Source organism: Athene noctua, chromosome 15, assembly GCF_965140245.1.
Source record: "Athene noctua chromosome 15, bAthNoc1.hap1.1, whole genome shotgun sequence".
Taxonomy (NCBI): domain Eukaryota; kingdom Metazoa; phylum Chordata; class Aves; order Strigiformes; family Strigidae; genus Athene; species Athene noctua.
The window spans coordinates 4,027,348-4,054,561 of NC_134051.1; the positions used below are offsets into that span (position 1 = coordinate 4,027,348).

Below are 27,214 nucleotides of genomic sequence, written 5' to 3' on the forward strand. Positions count from 1 at the left end.
AGGAGCCAAGTCACAGCAAGACACCCAGGACCTGTGGGTGTCGCGCAGGGAGCTCAAGGTCTCACTGCAGCCCTGTCACCAGCCTGTCCCTGGCTCCTGGTGGGTCTCACACCCACTGCTGATGTGGTGGGGCAGCAGGTAGGGCCGGGCTGGCTTCTGCTGGGGCTGAACCCTGGCCCACACCTGGCAGTCACCACACGGTGGGGACAGGGTGTTTGGAGCAGCACACCTACAGCCAGCCCCAGCTCAGAGACACCGCACGCACAGAGCCACTTGGAGAGGGGATCCTGAAACACCCCGGCCCCAGGCCAGCCTTCCCCGTGTCCCACCACTGCTGCAAACGAAGCAAAGACACTGGGTTCAAAGCATAAGAGCATGTATTGCAAGCGGCTGCGGCACATCCGGAGAGACTTCCAGCCGCCGGGAGAAAAGAACAGAGGGGTTAAAAACGATCCCAGTCTCTAGGAATACACTGTGTCATGCAAACAGCCCCGGGGCAAACCCCATCCCAGGAGGGTGAGGGGAGAGTGTGCTGGCCCAGCCGGGCCACCCCTGGCTCACACCCTGCTCCCCCATCGCCAGGGCTGGGCGAGGGGCCAGGCACATCTCCCGAAGCCAGTGCCCCCCAGCCCTGCTCACCAGCAAGCATGGCACATGCGAGGTGGAGGCTGTGGCTGAGCAGGAACAGCCCTTGCTCTCTCCCCTCCCTTACAAAAACCAAGCCGTGTGGGATGTCTGCCCCCCAGCCAGTCAAGTGGGGCCAAGGGATGGGGGGGAAACACTGAGGCACAACCCACTCTGCCAGGTGGGGTGGCCCAGGGACCGTGAAGAAGGGACCTCCTCTGTGAATGTCACTCGCATGCAAACTCCGGTGTCCCAAGATAGGAGGGGGTCTCCCTCCCTGAGAACCCAGCAGCGGCGGGGTCCCAGGCAGAGGCCAGCACCAGTCCTGCATCCCACGCAGCCTCCCGCTGTCTCTGGGGAGCTCTGTTCAGCTCGAGGACAAGTAAAAACTACTTCAAACCAAACCCATGCAAGGCAGCTATTTGCTCGTGTGTCTCAGCAGCTGCCAGACGCCCTGGCAGCAGAGTTCCTCTCCTCTTCAGGGAGGGGGAAAAAAAAAATATATATATATTTATACGCAGGGGTCCCTGCCGCATTCGCTCTCTGCCACGGCCTCATCTCTCTGCTTCCATGGTCACGTTGGCCTTCTGTTCTGCCGTGGCCTGCTGGGAGACGGCGGCTGGCCAGCCCGCGGGCTGCGCCGGGGGGGCCGGAGTCCACATGCTCTGCTGCTGGCCTGGGGGCGAAGCTGCGGGCCAGGTGGGGTTGAAGGCCCCGTGCTGGGGCAGCGGCGGGGCCGGGGGCGGCGGGGAAGTTGCCATGGAGGCCACAGGGCTACTGCTGTTGAAGCTCTCGGAGGCCTTGAGGCGGGAGAACATGGTGAGGGCGTCGGGGAAGTTGGGCGGCGTGGCCGGCGTGTTGGCAGGAGTGCACATCTGCAGGAAGGAGACACGGGGTCAGGCGTGGAGGGGGGGTCTCCACCTTCTGCCTCCCACCAGGGCCCAGCACAAGACCCCTCTGGCCCTACTGCTGTGGCACAGGGAGCTCTGGACCTGCACTCTGCTGACGATGCTGCCTGCAAGCAGCAGTTATTTAACGCTCTGAAGACTAATGCTGTGGTGAGAGCTCCTGTCAGAGGGCCCAGACAGGACCCCACCGCGCCTGCTCCTGGGCCCAGGCAAGTTGGGGACTCCCTCTACCCCACGACCTGCTGGTGCCACCCTTGGCATGCTGCTTTCTGGCTCAGCAGGTGCAAGGCTGAGGCTCAGCTTCCACCCCACGACAGACTGGGCATGCTCAGGCCCTGCCAGGCACTCACTCCACATGCTGACTGCATGCCCCAAAATCCCCAATTGTCCTGGAGAGTCAAATGAGGCCACGGCACCCAGCAAATCCCTAAGACACATCTGCCCAAGCAGATTACAGGCTGCCAGGCCATGAGAGTTAAGGGACCAAGTCTAGGGACAGCTGGAAGAGAGCAGAGGCAGGCAGCACTCACGCACGTGCACGCTCTCTAGTTTACACACACCCAGACACTGTGCACACCATACTAAAGGCACACTCCAGTGAGGTGCCAGGGGTTTGCACGCTCAGTCACTCCAGTGAGCACACAAGGACTCACTCACGTGTGCAGCTGGGCTGTGGGTGAAGAGTATGCTCATATCTGCAAGTGTGTTTACACAGCCTACACCAGCCTGGTGCTCCGGGCTCCCTGAGCCTCTCTCTGCCATGCTGGGGCTGACCTGGACTACTGGCCATGGCCAAAGCATCCTCCATCGGTCCATCCCCAACCCCTCTGCAGGGTTCTGAGGGCACTCCCAGACCTGCTGTCCCACTGCATAGGACAGGCTATGCCACCCCTGGCTGCTCTCCAGGAAAATCTTCCTTGGCAGGCAGCTCTGGCAGTGCTGGGCCAGACCTCCCTGCCTGCCCTCCTGGAGCTGTGAAGCAGCGAGCTGGGCATCAGCAACAGCCTGATGCACCTGCCAGCTGGTGCTGTGCTCCAGGCGAGCACTAGAGAGGTGAGAAAGCACTTACCATCTGATGGTGGTGGCTGTAAGGGATGTTTGTTTCTTGGAAAAAAGCACTGAGAGCAGTCTGTGGGGGAAAAAAAAAAAAGGAAGATGATGTTACCACCAGCACGCAAACTGGGCACCCACCTCATCCCTGCACACAATGTCAGGGCTTTGCAAGACCTCAAAATGATCCAAAACAGACCCTAATGGGGCTGGACTGTGCTCACAGCCCCCCTGCCCGCACAGGAGAGTGCTGTGCACAGCTGCTCCCATGTCCCCAAGCAGGGACCCCTGCGCCTGCCACCTGCTTGCACCAGAGCAGGCGGCAATCACATGTATTTGGGATCACCGTGCTCACGGCTGAGAAGGGACCACTGCTGGAGCAGACCCCAGCAGGCATTTCACAGCTCGCAGCAATGCTCCACAACCACTGCTTCCGTGGAGAGGAGGGAAACTAAATCCAAACCCAGCAGGGGAAGCCCAGTGGGAACCGGTTAGATACATGTCCTTTACAGGACAAGATCACAGTCACTATATTTGCACTGAGAGACCCCCAGGGCTGGGGTTGCAACAGGCAGCCCACCTTATACACCAGAGCATTTCCAGTTCAGTGACAGGCGGGGTACGGTTATGACTGACATCATTGCGGTTAGCTTCCAGTTCAGACCAGTAATAATCTGGTAAATGCCAAAGGCATGTAAGAGGACAAGGGGGGTTGCAGGGAGGGAACATCAGGAGCACAGGCTGGCCAGGAAGGCGGACACCCAGCCCTGGTCTGGGAGGAGCAGAGGCAGCAGGAGCTTTGGGGGCACACAAGACTGGGCTGTCACAGGACAGGCGAAGGTGAAGCTGACCTCTGTTTTCTGCCAGGCTTTAAATGAGTTAGGGCTAGAAAGCAATGTTTTGATTCAGTTGCAGATCAGACTTGATAGAATGTTAGATAATTGGTTTGGATTTGCTTCTGATTGGAGGAAAAGCCCCCATCAACACCCATTCAACCCCCTCCCCAGGGGCAGCCTGGCCTGCAGGTCTACAAGCTGGGGTGCGAGGCCCAGGGCTGCAGCCAGGCGCTGCCACACCACCCAAGACCCTTCCCGCAAGCCAGTGATTAGGGTTACCCAAGCTACTAAAAAAAAAAAAAGCACAGAAAAATCTGGAAAAAACAGAGGTAGATTGTAGCAAACCCTGCATGACCACAGTAGCCACCGTCCTACCATCACACACACACTCCTGTATCCCATCCAGGGACAGGATGAACAATGGCAAGTCAGCTCATTTCACTGATGGGATGGAAAACTATTCTGGCCCCAAACACCCAGGCTGGCAGGCCCTGGCAAGGTGAAGAGGCTGTGCTTGCCCCAGTGGGGAGCTGGAGAGCTGGTACTAGCCGCTCACAGCAGGGTTTATGGTTTCCTGGCTAAACAGGGGTAAACTATCGGCCAGACCAGGTGGTAGCAAGGAGCAATGTCTGCAAACAAACAATAATCCAGACCTGGGTGGGGGAAGCAATTGCTGCTTTGGAGTCTGGCAGCTCCCAAACCTCAGAGGGAGCATGCAATATCTGGGCTGGCAAGGCTCTTCCCCACAAGAGCTGCATTTCTCTGTCTGCATTTAATAACACGGTACCCAAACCCTGCACCCAGCAGGCTGCGATCTGAGAGCCCTCAGCACTCACAGGCAGGACCTGCCAGATTTCAGCAATGTCCATACAGCAGGAAGAGGGTCTGTGGCCCCAGAGACCAGCTCTGAACAGGCCCACGCATGTCTATGAATCAAGGAAAGGTCCAACAGACACAGACACTTCCGAGGCAGTGACACTCCCACCACCATGCTACCCTCTGTCCTGGGTGAGGTCTGATGTCAACACCCACAGGCCCTATCATTCAGACACAGGAAGGATCATGATAAGAAAGGGGGGGAACAGCAAACGGGAAGCACAGGCTGAGGTGTGGGCACAGCCAGATACCATAAGCTGATTAAATCTGCTCTGTGCTTCTGTTTTCCAAGTGGCCTCATATCTGGGACTGTGCCATCAGCAGAGAGGGCAGAGAAGGTCCCTGCTGTCCCCCCAAGCAGCCCACCGATCCCTGATAAAGCTGGCATGAAAGCCGTGACCTGGGTGGAAGAAGCACTCCACCACTGCAGGCCCCTGTGCATAAAACACTGTGTCTTCTCCCCTCCACCTGCCCCTTTCCAAGAGTGGCAAAAACCCCCCTGCCCACCACAATGTCCACTGCCCACAAGGAATGGTCTCCCATCGGGAACCAGGACCTGCAGCAGCCCCAACCCAGGTGTGTGAGAGGCCTGCACACCCATCCCTTTGGTGGCACGGGGTGCCAGGGCCACATATATAACCAAAGCTGCTGATGCCACCTGTTCTTCAGCCAGTGTCACAAGTGCCAGGGGAAACCGGTGCAACAGAAAAGCCAATTAAGGCTTTTCTGCTTGAGAAGGAGCCTGAGCTGCAGCTCAGCCCTGATCTGGACCAAAGGCACCACTGCCCTGGGTGTGAGTGGGAACAGGGCAACCCTGCAACCACTGCCTGGCCACACTCAGCAGGTGACCAGGCCTCTGTGTCCTCCCACTGAATGCAAAAACAGGAGCTTTGCAGGAGGCAGATTACACGGACATCCTACCAGGGTGACAAGAGAGGCCTGTAGTGACCAAGTCAGAGGGAGGATGGCTGCAGGGACCAGGTGAGGTGAATGCAAGGACACCTGGGCACTCAGCAGAATTAAGCTCAGCCTGGAAGAGTTGGACACCCAGGCCTCTTCAGTTGCTCAGATGAGACCCTGGGTGCTGCTCAATCCCCTGCCCATTGCTGCCCAAGCTGTACTTGCACCAGCTCCCAGCTGCATGCATGAGCTGCAGTTGCTGCCAACACAGGGAGTCCACGGTGCTAGAGCAGCCGTGGGGGCACTCTGCCCTTGAGCCAGAAAGGAAAGGGAAAGGGGCTCGATAAAACAAATCGGAAGAGGAAGTGGAAATCCAACCATGAACACAGCGAGTAGAGCCAGATGCCTGCTTGTTCCCCACACACCACCTCACTACACTGAACAGAGACCGACACTTAGCACCAGGAAAAAGGAAGGAACGCCTATTTTTTTTAAAGCTGATGTCTTCTAATCCTTCCCAAGCAACTACAAGGGCAATCAGCGCATTACAAAGCTGAACAATACTCTTCAACCTGGGAAGGACCATGATCCACTGCTCAGCCCAGCGTGAGACTGAAAACTCTGAAATGTCTCCCTGGTAGTACCTGGCTTCTCCCAAAAAGCCAGCACCTGCATCCCCGGAGGCTGAGTGCCAGCCTTCACCCGGAGACACTCCAAGTTGCTTTCTCCAGCCTGTAAACCTCCCCCTCGGATCAGCCATGGCACTGCTCCAGCTGCCGGAGGGCTGGGCTGGCATGGCCATTCCTGCTGGCACCCACCGCAGCTGTCCCTGGAAGCACAGCAGAGCTCATGGCACTGCAAGAGCTGCAAACTACGCCGGGCGTGCCACAAGAAAGCCTACCCCGGGTCCCTGAGAAACAGGAGTGGAATCACTGCGAGTGGGAGAGGCAATCCACAGGCTACCCACAAACTGCCCGGTTCCCCAGGGATGGAGGGGATGCAAAATAAACAGCTTTCTTATGATGCCCCTGAGTACAGTACAAGCTCTGATCTGTGTGCTGCATCGAAGGCAGCTGTATCCCCAACAATTTCCTGCTCACTGTCCTGGATCACATTCCATCCCCCCAGACAAACTCCGGGTCTGCTAGGGCCAGCAGGACAGCATGCACAGCAAACCCTCTCTGCCGCCCCCACTAGCCACAACAGCCCCAAAGCAGCATGAGCCCAGGAAAGCGGTCCCAAAACATCAGCATCCCACCAGTCCCAAGCTGTCCACGTTTCACAGCGGCCTCCCTCTCCCTCCTGCTGGTGACCCAACACACCAGGCCTCCTGCTCCCTATCTGGCTGTCATAAGCAGTGAGCAGGGCTTGTGCCCACATAGGAAAGGTCCTGGATAGGACAGATGGATGCCAGGAGCGCCCCGGCACAGACCCAAGTGAACCCAGCTCCTGCTGTCTTGTCACCAGGCCATCTAGCTCGCCTTGGCTGTGCAGAACATCTCTCCCCACAGTGCTCTTACAGGGAGGAGCAATGTCCTCAGGGTGCACGCATACTGTTCAGACTCACACAGCACCCCTGGAGCAGCACTTTGAATCCAAGGAGACTAGGAGTGAAGACAGCATAAATTACCACTGAACTTGCCTGAACTCCACCAATTTATACCCACTGCAGATGCAGGGCCAGCCAGCAAATGAGTGCTGCACTAGAATAGCAAAAGCCTCAGAGTATCACAGGCAAGAGGTGAGAGCATGCTGGAGTCAGGAGACGACACCTCCCCAGCACAGCTCCCCGAAGAAGGCATGCCCAGCGGCCATTTTGCAAAGGCAATTATCTGACCGTTGCACCAAAAGTGAGTGGGAACATGGTAACTGCTCATCGCAGCGCGTTTGTTTACAGCTGAGCTTCCTCTGAGTCATGTGAGTGCCAAGCCGGCAGGAGACGGCTGTTTGTACTTGTGCAACTCGCCAAACGGTGGCAAAGTTCTGCAAAAAGCCTTTTGAAAGAAAAGTTAAACTTTTGTCATCCGTTCCCAGCTGTTTTGCGACACACATAGAGGTGGTGGAAGTGGATCCCACCCGTCCCAGAGGGCCACTGTCACACTGTATTAGTAAACAAAACCCAGAGTGTGTTATACACGCAGCACATCCACCGCCAACAGCGCTCTGTCAGTGAACTGTGGTATTTATTGAACGGCCACGGCAGAGGGGAACACCGGCTCGGCTTTCCGCACACCCCCCCACCCGCTCCCTGGCCACGCACGGCTTGGCTTTGAATGCCTCTCTGGTTTAGCATCTGGAAATCCTGCGACTGCACGCAGACCGCATGGCGATTAACTGTCTCCACGCCCGATCCACCCGACAGCCCTCACGTTACAGAACGACCCCCGAATAACGTCTGTGAGGGCTGGCCGCGGGACCCCCACCCAGCCAGGCTGTGCGCACTGAAGGAGGGGTGCCCCGGCCACAGGCGTGAACACAGACTGAACCTCCCGCTCTCCAGCCTGCCTCAAGACCTCCTCCCGCATCACAGAACAGACACTTCAATTACAAAGGTGCCATTAGCGTCAAATCCATCAGCTCCAGATTAGAGAGCTGCTGGGGCTGCAGAAGAAAAAAAAAAAAATCCTATTTAGAAAGAGCTTTGCTTGCTACAGCCGCCGCACTCCCTTTGGTCCCTGCGCTTTAGCTCGGGGGTTCTCTGGAGAAGCAGAGCACCCATAAAGGCTGCCGGCGAGCTCCCCACCCGCAACCCCTGCCTCACGCGTGACGTTAATCCCTGTCGATGCCACGGAGCAAGAGGAAAAGGCATCTCCAGCCAGAAAAGCTTTGACCTACTAAGTCTCCTCTCCCACGGCTGCCAGAGGACTCAAACTCTCCGAGGCAGTGACTTAGGAAAGGCTGGGCTGGGGTTTTCCAGTCCACGGCCACGCGGGAGAGTTGGGGCGTTGGGGGGGGGGCGTGCGCGGGGAGGAGCGCTGCCCGGAGCCGGCCGAGGGGGGCGGCAGGAAGACAGCTCAGCGCCGCCGGCCTTTCCGCGGTCCGGAGAGGGGCCCCGGCGGGCGGCGAGCCCTCGCTCCGCACCCACCCGCGCAGCGTGGCTCGCCGTTTCCCCGCCCCCGCATCCCGCGTGGGGCCCACGCTCGCTCGGGGCTCGGGGCGGGCGGGCAGCCGCCCCACGAGAGCACACCAAGGCCCTACCCCGCCGCGGGGGCAGAGCGTGGCCCACGCCAGGCGGCCCACGCCGAGGCGCGGGTGGAAGGGCGGGGAAGGGAGGGGGGGGGCAACGGCGGGCCGGGCTGGGCTGGGCGGGCCCCACGCTCACCGCGCTGCTCAAACCCACCCGGCTACCCCCTACGCGGGGACCCGCCCCGAGCGCTCGGCGGGGGGCCGGGACCGGTACCGGGGCGGCGGCCTCACCTCGAACTGCCAGTGGGCCGCCTGCAGCAGCTGCTTGGCCTGGTCGGCGGCGCAGCCGGCCGCCAGCACGAACTGGTTGATCATCACCTGATGCTTGAGCTCGTCCATGGCCCCGGCCGCCCGCCGCCGCCGCGCCCAGCCCGCCGCGCCGCGCCGCCCCCCGCCCTCACGGCGCCGCCACCATGGCGGAGCCGGCGCGGCTCACGCCAATGTTTACTGGGCACTGACTCACGGCGCCCGGCGAGCCCCGCCGACGGCCGCCAGGGGCGGGGCGGGGCGGGCCGGGGCGCGGGGAGCCGCTGGGACATGTAGTTCTCGCCCGCCCCGCCGCCGCGCCGCCCTCTCCTCGCCCGAACTACAACTCCCGGCAGCCCCCGCTTTGTTTGCGGAGCGGCCGCCGGGCGCCGGCGCGCGTTGAGTGACGCGACAGAGCGGCCAACCGCCGCCCGCGGCTCGGTAGTACCTGACCGTATATGGTCAACAACGCCGCTGCCCCCAATGAGAGGGCGGCGGGGGCGGGCCTGGGCTGGGGCGGGTCATGTGGGCGGGGGGGGGGCGCGCGGGCGGTGTTTACAGTCGGCCGCGTGCGGTTTCCTGTTGACGTGCGGGGAGCGGCCGCGGCGCGCGGGGCGGGGGCGGGTAACGGCCGCGGCGGGGCCGCCGCTGCCCTTTGGCCCCGGCGGGTGGTGGCGCCCGGCCCGCGGGTAACGTTTAACCGGGCAGCGGCGTCCCTGCAGGCTATGAGGTGCCCCCCGGCCTGCGGCCCTTCGGGGTGCTCACAGCTCCCTCAGGCCAGAGCTGCCTCTTCACAGCCCCGAGGCCTGCGGTGAGGCGGGAACGGCGCCCCCTTGGTCCCGGGCCTGGCCTAGGGCTCTCTGGCAGCACTAATAAAAGATGGGGGGGTTGCTCCCATCGCTGTGTCCCACTGACATGGCTGTTGAGACGTCAAAGGAGAGGAGGCATCAAGGGAAGGTTCTGGAAGGTCCCAGGGGTTTCCTGGCGGCCTTTTGAGGATCCCGGGATCCTTTTGAGAGCGGAGCATTGCCATGGCAGATGAAAGCACAGCCAGGCAGGCTCAGCGCGCCAGGGCCCCGGGGCGGGGGACAATGGTGTTGCTAAGTTCCAGGAAACGATAAGCAGGCACAGACACGCGCTTGAGTGGCTGGGGGGTGGGTAATAAAGCAAGGGAAAAGCGGGGTGAGATGAAGGGAACTGCTGGCTCCACTGGGCTTGCAAAAGCCTCCAGCCTCCACCTTTCCTGAGTGATTCTGAGCTCTTTCCTGCAGGGGAGGTTGGGGTGTAACCTCGCCACGAGCTTGTTTGCTAACACCTCTGACGACCCTGGCCAGCGTTTTGTGTATGGCTGCAGGTATTTCTGAGCCGTGAGGATTAATGGCTGAAGCTCAGGCAGGTCATGCATTTGACCTGAGGGGTTTGCAACCTCTGCTGTTTGGACGTGAATTGCCCCAGTATTGTCCAAAGCTGACCACCACATCTTCCATGTCTACTTTAACAACTATGCAAAGTACGCCAGGCCTTGGAGGATGCCAGGGCTAAGGCGTTTTCCTCCTCCTTATACATCACTGCCTAAATCAAAGTGAGAGTGCAGCTGTACAGTGGTGGCAGTGGGACACATCAAGAGGTGACTGAGAAGGTCAAGACAACCCCAAGAGGGAAGCGGCAAGAGGAGATCTGTAGTCAGCAAGGTGTAAATACAGCTGGAAAAACAAATCTCCTGAAGGATTATTTTAATCAGATAGATGCAGACATCTTTAAAAACCTTACAGTTTGATGTTTGAAGGGATAAGGATTGGTCCTGGCCCAGCAGGGCTTTCGGGGAGGGTTGCAAGCCCTTTGGAGCAGGCAGTGTTTAGGAAGGCAAAGTTCATGGGCTTGCCACTCCTTTTGGTGAGGAATAACTCTGTGTTCAGTCTCCAGGGCAAGTACCTGACAAACAAAGTGAGTGACAGCACCGGGGAGGGACAACTGAGACAAAGCAACTTGTTTCACTGGGCAATAAACCCTCGAGCAGCTGAACTTTGGATGAGCTGCTCCAGCGAGTGGAAGGTTTGAGGGCAAACATAATTCCTTGTTTGCATGGGTGTGCTCATAGCTGCCTCTCTGGCAAAGATGTCCAAGGAGGCTCCCGAAGGGCAGGGTGGTAGCTGGAGTGGCAGTGGGAGGGTGGGTGTCCTCCAGCTTGCCTGCCTCATCACCAGGCTGAAGCTCTGTGGAGTTGTTCTCCCCGGGGTCATGCTCTGGTAACTGAAGTCCAGCTTCAGAACTCCTTTTTCATCCATGTTTTGCAGGAAGGAGCAGTGTGGCAGGTGCCAGCTGGCTCTGAGACATAGTGATGTGACCTTGGTGACAATGAGCATGCAAATGGACCAGTAGGGAGCCCTGAGAGCCGACAGAGGAGGTGGGCTCACAGCTGAAGGGTCCCTCCTCTATCCTGCTGCTTTTCTCCAGGTTGGGCTGGAGAATGGCTCCAGGCTCACCTTTTCTGGGATGGATTTTGCCCATCAGGAAAGACATCCGAGCTGAAGACTCCTTGCCAGTCCTGGGGCTTTGCAGGGTCCCGGGGGCAGGAGCCCTGGCCCATCTTGTCTGCTCTCGCTCTGCACAAAGATGGCACCTGCAGTCTCAGGCTCCCTCACATGTCATGGGGGTGTTTTCATCCCTTTGGGGGATGTCAAGGAGGGCCTCCTGCCTTTGTGGCCTTCCTCCTTCTCCATCCTCAGCAAGCAGGACCCAGGACTGGCAGCACCACACTGGGGGGAAATACGGTCTCAGGGAGTCCAGAGGTGAAGGGTGAAGGTGCAAAACTCATGCCTTGTGGCACCACCAGGGTTTGTGGGCTTGTCGCTCCTTCTTGCAGCTACCACAGTGCTGCAGGCTGGGGGGCTGCTGCTCCTCTAGCCCAAGGGACCCATCTGTGTTGCTGCTGGGTCCCCACGCACGGGCTGGCAGGACATTGCAGCTCCCTGTCCCACTGCTGGCAGCAGCTCTGGCCCCAAGTCACCCGCCCTCCTTTCTCCGTGCTGCTGGCAGTGGCTCCTGTGAGGGACGGAGGAGGCAAGTGGTGCAATATCCTGCTTTTGTGTGTGCCAGCACCCGCGTCCCCCGGGCCGGGCGGGGGTAAAGGAGCTGCCATCCGCTGGAGGTGCTGCCCTTCAGTTCCACCGCTTGCTCTGGGCCCTAGGGTTTGGAGCGGAAGGGCTGAGCCTGTCCCTGGCACGCTGCTGCTATTGTAGTTGTCTGTCACATACATCTCACCGAGCAGGGCCCTGTGGGAGATATTCTCCAGCAAAGGCCCCTGCCCTCCCAGATGACAATAACCCCCTCAGGGGCCCAACCGCTTCCTCCGAGCTCTGGAGAGCTGCACGGCCGGGAGGGACCTTCCCACTGGTGGAGGTTTTGCACGAACAAAAACCTCCTGCCGTGGCCACTTCCCCAGCGGCCCCGGTGCTCAGCAGTGCCAGCACCCTGCTGCTTGCTGGGATGCCAGCTCTCCTCTTCCCTGCTTAACTCGTATGGCTCCAGGCTCCCGGTGAGCGGCACGGGCAGCTGCAGAGGGAAGGTGGCTGCTTCTGTCCTCAGAAATGCTCAGGGGACAGCTTTGGGGCAGTTGCCTCCGCGTGTCTCCTTGGGCTGGGGAAGGGCAAGATGCTCTTGGTGCTCCGGACATGGGAAGAAAGGGAGAGGGACCCTTGTTTTTCATCCCTGTGCAAATTCCCCTCCTCGCCTCACTGTGTGGTGCAAACACGGCTCTGCTTTGCCCCTGTGCTCACCAACAGCTGGCTGCTGGCCAGCAACTGGTTTCCAAGCATGGCACAGGGAGATGGAGCTGCTGAGCCTTGCTGTGCCAGGCCTGCTCCCGCACCAAGCCCCACACTGGCTGCTGGCATGCAGGGTGAGGCTATGGTGGGTTATGGGTTCACCCTGCTGGGTTTGGGGCTGCTGGTGGCACATGAGCTGTTTGCATCATCCTGCTGCTGCCAGGGCACTGCCCGGGCGCTTGTTCCCAGCACTGAGGAGCATCTCCAAGCTGCCCGTGCAGGCAGGGAGCAGCCAGGACATGCTCTGGGGCAGCGCATATTGCTTTGCTGGTCAGCAGACTCCATTTCTCCCTCTCTATGCAATTTCTGTCACGAGAAACTTGCACAGAGAGGCTGGTTGAGCAAGAGGCACCATTGCTCTGGGTGCCAGCAGGATCCTGGGGGACACAGCGGGCAGTGCCCAGGCACGGTTATTGCCAAGGCACTGCCAGGCAGCACCCAGGTCTCCCCTCTGCCAGGTGCAGGGTGCCCAACTCCCATGGTTTGCTGGCAGGACGTGGCTGTTGCTAGTTTCCTGGCTTTTCCCTGTCTTTCCTAGCCCTGCCGCACCACAGGTGCATTAGAACAAGGTCTGATCCTGCTCTGTCCTCCTGCCCAGCCCCCATTCCCGCACAGTCCGTGCCTCGTGTGGCCCCACCGGCACAGAGCGGCTGTGCTTGGGGTGGCCATAACAACTGCAAGGGTAATAACTAGCCAGATGCATGTTTCCCTGTGGGTTTGTTTGCTTATTCCCGCTGGGTGTGTTTTAGTTTGTGTTTATGGCCAGCAGATTCCACCCACTGCCCGCTCACTATCACAAAATCATCCCGTGCCGGCAGGCTTGGCTCTCTGCCATGTCCTGTCTCCCTGCACCCCAGCCCTCTTCCCAGCTGATCTTTTGTTCCCAGTGCCAATTTAAGAGATTTTGCATGTGCCACCTCAACTCCTTTATGTCTTCTGGGGTTCCTCAACTCTACCGCTTGGAATTTGGCTCCCCAGTTCCTTTGCAGCATGGGCCTGTCTGTAGTGTGTGTGCAGGAAGGTGGCTCCCTTAACAAGCTGAGCCTCGGTGGTGTTTCCCTGCACCTTTGCAAGACCTTGATGCCCGAGGGGACAGGGCACAGTGTTGGGATGTTGGTGGGGACTCTTTTGTGCCTCTCCCTCCATGCCATCCTCCAGGCTGTTGTGTCAGGCATGTGAGACAGCCTTCAGTTGTTCCACACTCTCATGTGCTTTTGCGTCCAAACCTTAGACACCTCTGCTTGCTTTCCTGCGTGGATTATCTGGAAGAGAAGGAGCCCAGGAAGGGTTTCCCCACGTCAATGTCACATGGTCCTGCAGCTGGGGAGGCCCTCTTCCTCTCCTGCTGGCAACAAGCCTCAGCCAGGAGCAGGTACCGCCTCTGAGAACTGGCCCAGATAGCACATCCCCATGCCAAACTTCCCCGGAGGTGCACGGCTACCCCAGCTGGCCGACATGGCCTGCAGGTTCCCTGCACAACCCCATCCCAGCGCCGGCCCGCCAGCGCCACGTCCTGCTCCCCACTGGCCAGTGGGAAAGGCGGCTGGTGAGGACGACTGTGGCAGTGCTGCGCGAAGCTCTTCTGCAAAACAACTGCTACCAGGTTAATGATTCCCTGGGCTGAGCAAAACAGCCTGGTGGGGCTGAGCTGCCCCAGCCACGCACCTTCAGCGTAATTCCTTCTGCCCGCTTTGCCTTCGCACTTCTGGCCAGGTGCATCCCTGTGCGGGATGTGTCCCCGGGCACCCCGTCCGGGCAGCCCTGTGCAACCTCCCTAGCGCCTCCCCAGCCGAGGGTATCCCCGGGTCCCCTCCGGGCACCCCTCCGTGCACAGGCCCTGCCCGCCGCCGCCCGCCGCCGCCGCTCCCGGCCCGGGTCCCGCGTGGCAGCGCCCTCTGCCGGCGGAGCGCCCCGGGCAGCGCCCCGGGGGAGGCCGCGGGGCGCGCGCCCCCCCCCCCCGCCGTTGGTAGGTGCCGCCGCGGTGCCTGACGGGAGTTGTGGTCGCGGCGCGCGCGGACTCGCTCTCCCGGCGTGCCCCGCGCCGCCGCCGCCGTGGGTGCGGGTGCGGGCCGCTCGCCGCCGCCGCGCTGCTCTGCGTCCCCCGGCCCGCCCGCCCTGCCCGCGGCCGCCATGGGCTCCCTGCTCAGCCGGCGCATCGCGGGCGTGGAGGACATCGACATCCAGGCCAACTCGGCCTACCGCTACCCGCCCAAGTCCGGTGAGGGCCGCGGGGCCGTTCCCCTCAGCGCCGGGGACGGGGGAGGGGGACGGGCCTTCGCCGGGCCCGGGGCCCTCCCCCCCAGGCCCTCCCGAGGGGGACAGGAGTAGCGGGGGGAAGTCCCGGGGCGGCTGGGCCGCGGGATCCCCAGGGGAAGGGACTGCGGGAGTGCCTGTCACCGGCCGGGGCCGAGCGGGGCCCGGGGCCGGCTCTGGCTCTGCTCGGGGCCGTGCCCGTCCCGTGTCGGGGCCTCCCTGGTGGAGAGAGCCGAGGGATGTATCTTTCTGGGCTAAACCTATCGTATGAGCTGTCTCGGTGCCCCGTTTGGCTGAACTGTGAGGGTCCGGGAGGGCCGTGTGCCCTGAGTCTGACGCTCAAGCCGTTGGCCTGTCCTGTTGTCCGTGTCCGTGTCCGTGGCCACCCGGCTCAGCCGCTGCCCTTTGGCCATGGTAGGCGAGCAGGGCTTTGCTTCTCTGTTCTGGGAACGTGAATGCGGCAAGTCGTCAGTGAGTGGCAAGCGGGGCATTTCCTGCTGGTAACAAGGAAGCGACAGTGGAGTTCAGAGGGAACTTGGATGGAATATCGGATCTGGTGGAATATGGGATGGAAGCATTCCCACGTAACAACCTTCTTTAACTCCTTAAAATGGCAATGGTTCTCACCTAGGAGCTGCTGGAGTGACATGGCCTACATCTCTGTTTGTTTTCCAAAGGGAGATGTTCTGAAAACTTAGAAATTTGTCATTGGTGCCACTTCTGTGAAGAAGTTAGGATGAGCCTGTGACTCACCTTGTCTTAGACCAGTGCTTGAGATTGGCCTGGTTTAACTTGTTTAAATAGTTTTATTTATTCTTCTAACAAAACAAGTCATCAAGAAAAATTCACATGTTCTTTTCTTCTACAGTTGCCATTCACCCATAAATTTTTCTAAGTTTCTGTTCAGCTAGGGCTCTTCCGGTCAGGGTAAAGAGTTTGCAGAACAACAGTTTGGGTTCCCTCACTCTCAGGTACATGTGCAGTGTGGCCTTTTTGTGCAGAGACTCAAGTTCTGTGTGTGTCAGATGACTTGCTGGCAGTGACATCCTCAGGGCTGTGTGATGGAGGGAGCTAGGTCCCCCCCATTTTGTTTGGAGGGGGTACAAGATCTTCTCAAATAGGATCCTGCCATCATTACACCTTGTATTATGCAGGTTGGACTTCAGCAAGAATGGAGGTGTGGAAGAAATGGAGGGGGGGGAAACCTGCCCGGAAAAATTCTAGAGCTGTTTTGGCTCTCTTAGAAAACGTAACCTGCTTTTTCAGGAGGTGGGAACTAGCTTCTTGGACTGCCAGGAAAGACAAATGTCACTGCCAGGTTACAGAAGGACTCCTGGATGGCTGGGGAGCTTTCCCAGTGTGGGAGAGTGGGTGAATGTGAGCTACCCGCTAAGCTGCAGCTACGGTACCATGGGCACTGCTGGCAATTTTCTTACAGCCTAGAGATTGCATCGGATTTCTGTTGACACTTAGGATTTTAGATATGGGCTGGATTAGTTATAATCACCATATGTAATGAACATTAAACTGCTTCTTTCAAATCATCATCCTGTTGTTTCTGTACTGTTGTAATTACCCAGACTGGAATTTAATGGTGTGTTGGGTTTTAGCCAAAGTGCTTGCCAAGGTAACCCTGTCCACATGTGAGGTTGGGTTTGCACATTCACATGCACCCCTGGAAGGGGTCTGTTGACCTAGATGCTGCCAAAGAGCATTCCATGTGTGGTACTTGTAAAACTGAACAGCTAATGCTTCTGAGCAGCTGATTAAAGGAAAATATTGGTATTCCTTTAAAGGCTTTGACTACAATTAAATGCTTGTTAATTAATTTTCTGTTGCGCTTGCTTGTGCTCTTTCTGAAAGCGTACTGGCTTTAGGCCAGACCTTTCTCTTCACCTTCTTCAGGTTTGTCTGACAAGGATCCTCTTGACTTCAGGAAGGGAGAAGAGCTGTTCAAGCTAAAGACCATTCTAGGCAGAAGAGGTCATGAACACTTCTCAGGTGGAGATTCAAGGAAAGTTACTAAACAGCGGAACAGTAAGGGCTGTTAGGATGGCAAAACTCACTCCTTCTTCAGGTGGAGTGTGTTCAGAAGGACGCTGTCCCTTCTGGTCCTGCAGTCCTAAGTGTGTTTGTCTTGAGGCTGGAAAGATTGACTATGACTGGTACAAAACCTGACAGTGAAGATGCCTGGAAGTGAGCGGGTATGGTTTTATTGGATTTCAGAAAGCAAGATGGAAGTAGTATAAAAAGTTCTTAGGCTAAATGGTTGCTAATTATGTCTAACTTGACACTATCACTGTGAGCCCTGTACTGCTGCTGACTGCCTGACTGGAAGAAGCCAGTTTTCCACTGGCTGTGTTAGATGTTCGAGTGTGTGCATTGGACTGTCTCCTGGCTGCTCAGAGATTACCCCAAAAAGCTGGAAAATGCAGGAGAAAGTGTTACCTGAGGTTACCCTTCCGCTGGAATCTTGTGTGGCACTGAGGGTTGTCTGTTGCCTTTTTATGTTCTTTCCCTTCAAGTCCCTGATTTAAGCAGATCTTGATTTACTGCGAGTGCCTGGGCAAGCTTCTGCGGCTCTGCTCAGCTGCCGTCTAGGGCTGGCATCGGTTTGAGGGATGGGTGTTTGAGTTCTGGAGCAAATATACCACTTAAGAAGGACATGTTGTGCAAGGAAATAAACACAAAGTACAGGTATTCTGACTGTAATTTAAGAAATATGTCAGCCTGCATGTGAAAAGGAACATGGTTACTTTACCAGGTCATACCAAGTTATGGCACCTTGTTGAGTCATAGCTAGCTGCAAATGCAGTGGTGAATATTCAGTTCTCATTTATTGACTTTTGATGTGGTTATTGCTGGGTCACGTGCTCTGTGGAGGACTGAGCAGGTTGTTGTGGAATCCACCTTGGTCCTTATGAGCCAGAGTTTGTAATGAGGCATCCACAGATCGTTTTAACAGCTTTGTTGCGACTGGTATGGAGTTTTGTAGTTAAAAATGCTCTGAAAATGCCCTGCTTATTCCTCCAAGGCTCTGGGTGTGGATCATATGCATTTCCCCTTCTGCATCTGGGGGGCTAAGGCTGCTGAAATGCTGCAATTCCCTTCTCTAATCCTTCTTCACTGATACCTTTTAACCTTTCTTGCTGGCTTTATGGAGACTGTGCTGGCATTGTGGATGCCTGACCAGTTGGAAGGGGGTTGGAGAAGGGCCTGGTTTGTACAGAAGAATTAGTGCCCCCATGAAATGGACTAAAAATGGGTAATCAGAAGGAACAGTCAGGATTTTCACTGTGCTTCTGTGCTTGAAGCAGTAAAATGATCTGTGTTCTTGCATGCAGTCTCATGATGCCCCTATTGCTTTAGCAACCAGTGAGCAATGCACCAGTGTTTTCCGCAGCTCCTTCGTCAGCTTGTCTCTTGTTCCAGTGAGCTCATCTGCAGTGTGGAGCAGGGCAGGGAGCACATGCCCTTGAGATGGCTTTTCTCCTCTGGAGTAGGCTCTTGAAAGAGAATTCCCTGGACATTTTTGGGAGGAAAAAAAGGAGGCAGGTTATTCCTCTCTGAAGCTGGACTGCTTTGTTGTTTGGCAACGATACTTTAATCAAAGAAAGAGCAATTTTAAATAGGAGAAGAGCATCCAGAGTTGTACCCAGTCCATCACCTTGTTCTCAGCACCCAAGCCATGTGTACTGTGACAGTGTCATGACAGAAATAGGTTCCTGTATTTCAGACGTAGCTTTCGTTCCTCACCTGCTCTGCAAAGCACAGTGGAGCAGTTGTCTCCATTATTCCTGCTGTAGTTCTGTAGGGGTTGCAGCCCAACATTGCTGGTGATGGCCACCACCGCCTGCCATTGACTGGAGCATTCCCTTCCTGCCTTCTCCCCAGCTACTCACAAGCACCAGGCTGGAGCACTCGCAGATCAAAAGCAGTTGCTTTTGCTACTTGTTTGTTGCTGAATTATATTTAACCCAACTCAGAGCCACATTCCCGTTTGCTATGTGATTGCTTTTGGTGGCCCAACACGGCTGGGCAATGAGGAAGGCATGATGGCCTCATCCCTCCACGGAGCTGGTTCAGGCTCAGGCTGTGTCTAGGACTGCTGTCAGTCTGCCCCTCAGCATGCTGCGGTGGTGAGCGTCTGGCTGAGTAATTAAAAAGGACTCAATTTCTATCACTTTGCCATTAATTCTAATAGTGGTGAGAAGCCTAAATGGACATCTAATTGCTTTCTGTTAATGATCATTGTACGATACAGCCCTTGTTTTGACAGAGCTACAGTTGTGTTGTCAACTCTGTGCTCCTGGCCATTGCAGGGTGATGTGTCCCCTGCCAGCGTGTCACTTGTGCATCACATCCATGTGTTGGGTTTGCACAGTTGCAGGATTGGGATGCTGGGCGAGGGAGAAGTAATTATGTTGGGAGCAGTCTGGGGCTTAATGCTGGTGCGTTTGTGGTAATAAAACCCCATCATGTTGGACTAAATGTTAAGTAGTTTGGTGTCATTTGATGCCTTGGAGAAGCCTTGGGTTCCAGTTTGGTTTTGCATGGGACAAGCCAATGAGTCAGGCTTGGCCAGTCTGGGTGTCCCAGTGGTATTTTTCCAGCCACTGTAAAGTTTCCCACCACGAGTTTCTCTTAAACCACTGCTTGTACTTCATGTGCCTTAGCAGTGTCACCCATTCGTGTTCTGTTTTATCTAATGCTCTCCTATGTTTTGTGCTGATTTACTCTGGGGAAGTAAAGCTACAGTTTTTCTTTGTTCTGGCTCTTTTCTCATATTCCATCCCTGTTCATTTGTGCACGATTCTTTACTCGTAAGTATGTCGCTGCATTTTCCCAGAGGATTTTCGCTTGTAGCAGTTCTATGGAGGGTTAATCCAAAGATTTTTTGCTTTCCTTTGCCAAAGAGGATGGTGCTTCACATCCCCCTTGTGTCCATAGCTACAGAGCTCTGTGTAAAGCTGGCCTAGCAACACCTGCGTAAGGTACGTCAAGGTCATTTTATAGGCTGGGGGTATGTAGGATCAAGGTTCAAGAGGCATGGTAGTCTGCTAAAATCCTAAAACTGTAATAGGGCTGGAAATAGAACCTAGAGATGGAGCTGCAGCAGGATTCTAATGCATAGAAAATGTATACAAGCCTGTCGCAGTGACTGGAAAAGCGGGTGCCCAATTCTTACCTTCTTGACATTTCTTTGTCCATTTAGTCCTTGGTGTGATATTTGCAAAAGTGCTTTCTTAAAGTGTTTTGTCTTCAACTTGGGCACACTTTGAGTTGCTTGTGATAGTGATTGAGAGGAATAATGCATAACTTTTGTCTTACCTTGAGAGCTCTGAACTTAATGTGTTGTTGTAGCAACTGATTTCTGAAAGCTTGCAGTGGAATATCCTTTTTTAGCTACTAAAAGCAGTATTATAAATTTGGGAAGACAGTTTGCTGCCATCCTTGTTTGTTAGTTTTGCTGTTGAGACCTTGTGTACACAGCAGCTTTTGTATCCATAACAGCACTGGTAGAGCCCAGGGGTGTTCTACTCACCAGTATATTCCCCCTTGAGCTTCTCAAAGTGATTTTCCTCGTGCTCTTTGCGACTGGCACTGACTATGTTTCTTGTTTGCTCATGAATGAAGTGCCTCTGGGAAAAAAAAAAAAAAGTCCTTCACATTGCAGGAGGTGACTTAGCAGGAAGATGAAGGGAGCCTTCAGTCTGAATGTGGAATTGAAGCTGTGGTTTCCAGTTAGATAAGTGCTGCTATGTTGCAGGGGATAGGGTGTATTTGTGAGAAATCCCAACAGTTTGTTAGAGATCCCAAAAGTAGCTCTTAGTGGAGCACAGACAGTGTGGCAGGTGCCTTGAACAGGCTAGTTACACATCTTGTTGTCATTCCACTTGTACAAGAGACCTTTTCACTGAGAGGTGCTGGAGAGGATGCTCTCCTGGACAGCTGACTCCCTGCAGGCATGGGGTTTCAGTCCTTGCCTGCTGGGGCTCTGCATCCTCTGCACTTGGGATGTAGGACTTTTTCCACAAAAAGCCTCTGCTTTGAATTTGTGGAGTACAGGTTTACTGAGGTGAGTTGAGCCCCAGGGCATCTCATTCACAGGATATGAGGGGAGCTCTCTGATCCCAGATAATCACCTGCTGCGGGTACTGAGACATCCTGCACGAGTGTTGTCTTCACTGTTGATCAGATAAAATGTTCCAAACTGCAATCCTACTTGACCCACGTAAAATGCGAAATCTGTTCCTAAACCCCAGTGTTTGTCATGCTCTTCTGAACCTTACCATGAGCATAAACCATGGCAGTGCATCTCAGGTGGAGAAGCTGTATCAAGCTAGCTATGCTTGGAGATTAGCTTTATGATTTGTTGCTTTTGGGAGGGGTGGGAAAAGGTTGCCTGTGATTTGGAGAACCCACATTTTGTTATGTTGATTCTGTAGGACAGATTTCTGGGTAGATTCTGGACCTGTGCTGAAGTTGATTGTTGTATCTGGAAAGAAGAACGTTTCTATAATATAACATCTGGATGCTTGTAAGATGAGCTGAGCAATAGCTGAGCACTACCATCATCATTAAAACGCTACCATCTGTGCAGAGTAAGAGCCTTTTTTGAAGCATAAAGGAAAAAAAGCCTTAATGGAAAAAACAAAACCGTTCACGAAAACCCTTCCATTTCGGAGTAAATCATGCTTGCTCCTACATAGAGGGACTGCAAATCCTTCCATAATGCCTCCATAACCATCCAGATGATTAGTTACTGCTTCTGTAATGACTTGCTTTAAAACAAATTTTATGCTGTCAGTGCGTTGTACCCAGGAAAGCGAATGCACGTTTGGCTCAGCCCTTTCATCGTGCACATGAAAAAAAACCCACTCTGAAACTTCCAGGCAAATAGCTTGGGCGGAGCCTGTTCTTTTAGTTCTCTCCTGATACTTCTCTGAAATTCTACCTCCACAAAGTTCATATTCAAGAGTGTTTTCCTAAAGTCTTTCTAGGAGGAAGCTACGTTTGTGGTGCTCTCATACATCTGAATCAGTTCAGTTGAATTTGCAGTTAAGCCAGTGCTCCAGTGACCTGGCACACACTTTGTCTCCTGAAATTTGCACTGTAGTGCGTCACCTTACAGATAAATGAAACAAATCTGTGGTGAAGCTCTCAGAGCTGAAGTTCAGTTTAGTCGGTCCCAGGGTTTGTCTCTTCCAGACTTTCATGTTTCTGCATTTAGAACTGTCAGTGTTATTAATTAAATTCAGAATCAAGGCGTATAGTCTCTAGCAATCACAGTAAATGTTTTGTGTGGTTGTTGCCCTGGGATATGGGAGTGAAGGAGGGGAGGGAAGGCAGACTGCCCAACAGGAACCCCTCTGGCTGTGCAGGGCTTTGCAGTGGGTGGAAGTCTCATCCTTCTCTGAGCAGGTCGACAGTGTTTGTGGGACTGGACTTCATGCTGGAAGGTGGAGAAATGAGGAAGAATTCGTCAGAATTGAGCAAATATCAGAAAGAACTGACTCTTACTGCTCCCTGTCACTTCTCTAGAAAACAAGTTAAAATGGAATTTATTCTAGGGTGTTTTTCCCTGCCCCCCTGCACTTCTACTAGGGGTAGTGGCCATCAGTAGTACAGGGAAAGAGTGAACTAGCAAGTATTTTCTGTGTTCTTTTATACTTGTGAATTAAAAACTACACAGACCAGACGTTATTTGGGAAGCACTCATTTAGAGTTTTTTTTTATTCCTTTGTCTTTTTTTTTTTTTTCTAGGAAACTACTTTGCAAGTCACTTCTTTATGGGAGGTGAGAAGTTTGACACCCCTCACCCTGAGGGCTACCTTTTTGGCGAGAACATGGATCTGAACTTCCTTGGGAATAGACCTGTTCAGGCAAGTTCTTACATGCTGTCTATTTTACCCTTTTGTTTTCTGCCTCTTTTGAAAGATCTTGTGTAGGGCTTGTAGAGGAGGACAGACCCGAGAGACCTTTGCTACTTGAGGAGTGTCATTCCAGTCTGAGGTGCAAGAGCATTCCCCCACCCCATGTCCCAGCTTGCTGGCTGCCGTAGCTGTTCAGATGCAAGCAGGGTTTTTCTAAGAAGCAGTATTTCTAAGAAACTTCTAGGCTTATTTTCACTTAGGGCAGAAGGAAGAAGTGGTGGGGGAAGGACAGGGACTCAGGAGCACGGATTTTGGGACTAACTCTGATTGCCTGCCTGAGCAAGTGTAAAACAAGCTGCAGAGAGGAGACGGCTGGGAAGCAGATCCACTATCAGACCCTGAACTTCACAGGGCTTCTGGGCATGTTGGTTGGGTTCCAGGCAGTGTTCAATGCATGCTGTTCTCTGTAAACGAGTGGCCTGACTGGGTGTAGGGCAGTGTTAAGACAGATTTTGATATTTAGTGATTTTTGTTTGCTTTGTAACCTAGGTGAGCTGCTCAGAAAGTTTTCCCAGTTGGAACACAGAGGCATTTCTGGTCTCACAGGTGTCTTATGAGACTGTGAAAAGCTACCTGCTTGTGATTGGCTTGTTCTTTTGTTGTGAACGGGGACTAGCACTGTTGAGAGAGACAGATAGGAATTTTATGCAAGTGTTATGTTTTGGATTTCCCTTGCATCTCAGAACTGCTTAAAAATAACCAAAAGGTAACAGAGTAGGAGCCATTTGGAGATGTTTTCAGAGTGCTGGAGAGGAAAGGGAAAAGAGCTGCTTGATTTGCCAGCTATTTTCCTAGTTGTTTCTGCAGCTTCAAAACATGGAAATGAAAAATTGATGTAATGGCTCTCATCTTCAGAAAAGCTGTGACTGTTAGTTAATTCGTGCTTGTAGTGCTTGGAGGCAGTTCTGTATCACCCCTGTTTTATAGATAGGGGAAACTGAGGCAAGATGCTTCGATGTTGGAATTGGACTGGTGACAAGTACATTCTGCTTTCTGGGTTGTCCTCAAGCTGTGCCATCAGACTTCTCAGCACCACAGTTAGTTAACAGGACTCTGCAGGGTAGGACAAGGAAGAAGCTGGAAAGCCCTTGTTGAAGCAGAAAGTGCAGACGAGCAACAGAAATAGGAAGGAGGGACTTTAGATGGGAATTGTTCTGCATGTAACAGCGCTTTGCAGGCATGGGGATGTCCACCACACAGTCTACGCCATGTTTGCATACAGGGCCTGTGCCGGACAGTGGCTGTTTCTCCTTTGCTCTGTGCACAGTGCTCCAACAGAAGCAGAAGGTGCAGCTGTTAACTAAATATCCCATGTGCCTGTGGCTGTACAGACTAACCTTGCAGAGTTAAATTGCCTGCATGTCTCAGCCTGGGTTTCCTTGCAGACATCCCAGCACTGAATTTCATCATTTCTTCAGAGGGGAGTGGGTGAGAATGCTATTAACACAGTGGGACATTTGCCAAATAGGTTTAAGAGAGGGAGGCTCTCGTGGTATATAGTTTGCCTATGTAAAGTTAATGCCCTTTGGCAGCTCTGATTAATCTTCAAGGAAAAAACGACTTGAACACAGAGCAGCAAAACTGCTTTCTGGATGTGGGCCAAGTTCTCGCTCTGGAGTAACTGAGGTCTTGACTCTCTGTGTAGAGCAGTGCCACCAACCACAGTGCAGAGCAGTCAGGGTGCAAGGAAAGTAGTTGCCGCTGCTCCATGAATTCTCTCCTGCCTGTGGCTGTGGCACAGGGGCTTCTGTGGTGTTCTGTGTTGGTCAGGAAAAGCATGTTTCCCTCAGGCTCTGGCTGTGGCCCCACCAATACATTTCTGTGGCCTGAGGGGACAACACCTGAAGGGTTGTGTCCTGGAGCTGCCCTGAAGTCAGCTGCCTTTGGTTGCCTCTTTAGCAGACTCCTTATTTCTAAGGAAATACGTATATTGGTGAACCTTGGTACTTCTGCTCCATGTCAGTCACTCTACACGAGTGCAGGGCACCCAGTAGATGTGTGTTTGAAGGACCCCAACTCTAATGAGGTTGCCTGTTGGCACTGTTGCTGGATACATTTCAGAGTAACCTTCTGCCTGAAAGCATGACCTGTAGCTCTGTACTTTTGTGTCGTGCCATTGCTCTGACTTGGAGTGTGGCTGTGTCTCCAGTCTGAGCACCTATCAAATTTAGCAGTTGTGAGTGGATGTTTCAGCTTCAGCCTTTGCCGAGCAGATGGGAGATCCAGCAGGCAGGTCTGCAGCTGTACGGGTTGCAGTCCTCACAGTAAGCAGTTTCCTTTGCATTTCTTGCTGGAGATTTTGTGACCAGTTAGGAGAATTTGAGTCTGAAGCATTATCCATTATTTAAAGGACGATCTGTGCGAAAAGGTCTCTTGACTGTAGAATAGAATGAGGCCCCCTATCCCTGTCTCTTCTTTTCCAGAACATTTGCCCCATTGTTTCAGAATGAAAAGAGTTTCCTCCAGTAATCTAGGGCTTTGGCATGCTGATTAGCAGTCAAGTCACTGTTTGCATGCTGTAACACACATGAAAGAGCTTCATTTCTTCTGCTCAAGCTGGAGGTTGTTTCTTTAGTGGAAGTAAAAGCTTGTGAGAGCAAGGCTTTCCAGACTGAGAATTCAGGATGCAGAAAAAAAGAGCATGTGAAAATGCCCTTTCTTAAAGTGTGTACACCCAATATGAACTATTGCTGGGTCAGAGAAGAATTTTCAGCCTGAAACATGCTTGATTTTTCTGTAAATACAATTCTCTATTACTGTTCCTTGTGGCTGTTGTACCCTTAAAGTACCCTTAAAGAAAGATATTTCTTGGTTTGGGTAAATTGTGGCAGCATGTTACCTGCCATACCTTTTATAGTATAATAGGATAATTATTTGCCTTTTTGTTCCAGTTTCCCTATGTAACTCCAGCTCCACATGAGCCGGTGAAGACACTGAGAAGTTTGGTGAATATCCGCAAAGACTCTCTCCGACTTGTGAGGTACTGCTATTGCCTGAACCTTTCATTTTACTCAACCCAGCGATCTGTCATCCAGAGCCAAACTGTATTTGATAAGGTGTTGGAGAAATAGCTGAATTCTAGATCCTTGTTGCTAGATATGTCCAGAGGCTTCTGTGTTCACTTATGATCAGAACTTTCAGGTGGTTTATATGCTCCTTATCCCTAGGCTTGAGCAATCTGTGTTTCTAAACAGAACTAGTGTCTACAGGACAGTCTGTCTCTACAGGACAGACTAGAGTGGTAAACAAAACCATGAAATCATTAGCATGGATGGAAGATATTAGTCAAATTAATAAACCCTACAGACAGATTCCTTTCTGCATTCTTGTGCAAGGAGAAGCTGGAAAGTAGCTGATTCTGGTGCAAGTCACAGGCCAGGAAGACTGATTGGTCTTGAGTGAAACTTCCTCAGGTTTCTCCCACTGCCAAAATAACATTTGATCCTAGTGTTACGCATTCGTTTAGGTGGGTTGTGTCCCATGCATAGGGGAAGAAGGTCTGGATAGCCATGGAGTCTGTTACTTTTCACTGCTCTACACTGAGATCTAAAACAGCACTAGCTGGATTAAATGCAGCAACGAACACTTCGGCCTGTGGCTGCCCTTGTTCAAACAGATGGCTGAAGTACAGGGCCCCAGCACACAGTGCTTTGTTTTGGTCTGGCTGACTGGGCAGATGTCCAGGCAGAGCATTTCTCAAAGATCCTTGAGTCTCTCTGAATTCCACGTTTCAGGCACAGGGCTGGCGTACTGGCAGGGGGCCAGCTTCAACTCTCAGCCAAGGTGGTTCTGAGAGCACAGCGTAATGTGAGTAATTTGAGTCATAACCACACAAACCCCTCAGTTTGTTTTTATGTGAAAACTGAAGATTGGGGTTTTTTTTGTTTTGTTTTTGTTTTGTTTTTTAAATGAGAAATACCTGTGGTTTCAAAACTGATTGAACAGGAAAAGAGGGAAGAACTTCTGAAAAAGTAGCCATTGGTAAACTGCTCTGAATGCTGTCTGGCTTTTTCAGCTAAAGGATGAAGTACTTCTATAGGAAAAAGTCTTGCTTTCCTCCCACACTTGCAGTGGAAAAGGGTATTTTGTTCTTGCAGCATCCACGGAAACAGTGTAACATCTCTCAGAAGCCAAGTGGGAAGTGGCTTTTTCACTGGGAGAGGCCTGCTGTGAATGGAGTTGGTGGGGTTTAGTACATACAGTTCAGTCGCTCTGCTTTCTGTGGTTGTATGTCCGGTACCCCAAGCAGAGTTGCAGCTCTGGACTATTTGAAATGTCCGTGCACCTTGACAGTGTCTAGGTTTGCATCTGTCTAATTCCTGGACTGTTGGTTCTTTTTCTGCCTCTCAAGCTTTCGCAGACTTTTGTGCTGCTGCTGCTGCTGTGGTGTTAGTGCTGACAATGCCACTGCCAACATTGCTCTATTTAATTTTGTTCTGATGTAGACCCAAAATGAGATTTTAATGGCCAGTTCCCAATGGCACATTCTGTCTCATGCTTTTCTACTGTTCTGGAGTAGAGGCTTTTCCTTTCTCCCTCTGTGCATATAAAGACACTTTGTGCCCTCTCCAGCT

General features: G+C 53.7%; 2 protein-coding genes across 5 annotated transcripts in view; one reads left to right on the forward strand and one right to left on the reverse strand.

Moving 5' to 3' along the window:
- Positions 1-359: 359 nt before the first annotated feature.
- On the reverse strand, positions 360-8,865 carry UBALD1 (UBA like domain containing 1). Its single transcript, XM_074919664.1, has 3 exons — positions 8,612-8,865; positions 2,602-2,661; positions 360-1,499 (listed from the first exon to the last, which is right to left on the reverse strand). The coding sequence occupies exons 1-3, from the start codon at positions 8,717-8,719 to the stop codon at positions 1,179-1,181; spliced, it is 489 nt and encodes a 162-aa protein (XP_074775765.1). The 5' UTR covers positions 8,720-8,865; the 3' UTR covers positions 360-1,178.
- Positions 8,866-14,491: 5,626 nt separating this feature from the next.
- Positions 14,492-27,214, forward strand: part of MGRN1 (mahogunin ring finger 1) — a 55,982-nt gene continuing 43,259 nt past the window's right edge. For all 4 annotated transcript variants that reach the window (XM_074919462.1, XM_074919460.1, XM_074919463.1 and 1 more), the window contains exons 1-3: positions 14,492-14,668; positions 22,471-22,589; positions 25,532-25,620. In XM_074919462.1, coding sequence (XP_074775563.1) covers positions 14,581-14,668; positions 22,471-22,589; positions 25,532-25,620 — 296 coding nt within the window. In that variant the 5' untranslated portion in view covers positions 14,492-14,580. The remainder of the gene's footprint in view (positions 14,669-22,470; positions 22,590-25,531; positions 25,621-27,214) is intronic.

Excerpts from the sequence above, each read along its gene's own strand:
- UBALD1 (XM_074919664.1), bottom strand. The coding sequence starts at position 8,719 with ATGGACGAGCTCAAGCATCAGGTGATGATCAACCAGTTCGTGCTGGCG. Across the intron at positions 2,662-8,611 it reads CGGCCCACTGGCAGTTCGAG|ACTGCTCTCAGTGCTTTTTT; the intron begins GTGAGGCCGCCG and ends TTTCCCCCACAG. Across the intron at positions 1,500-2,601 it reads ACAGCCACCACCATCAGATG|ATGTGCACTCCTGCCAACAC; the intron begins GTAAGTGCTTTC and ends TCCTTCCTGCAG.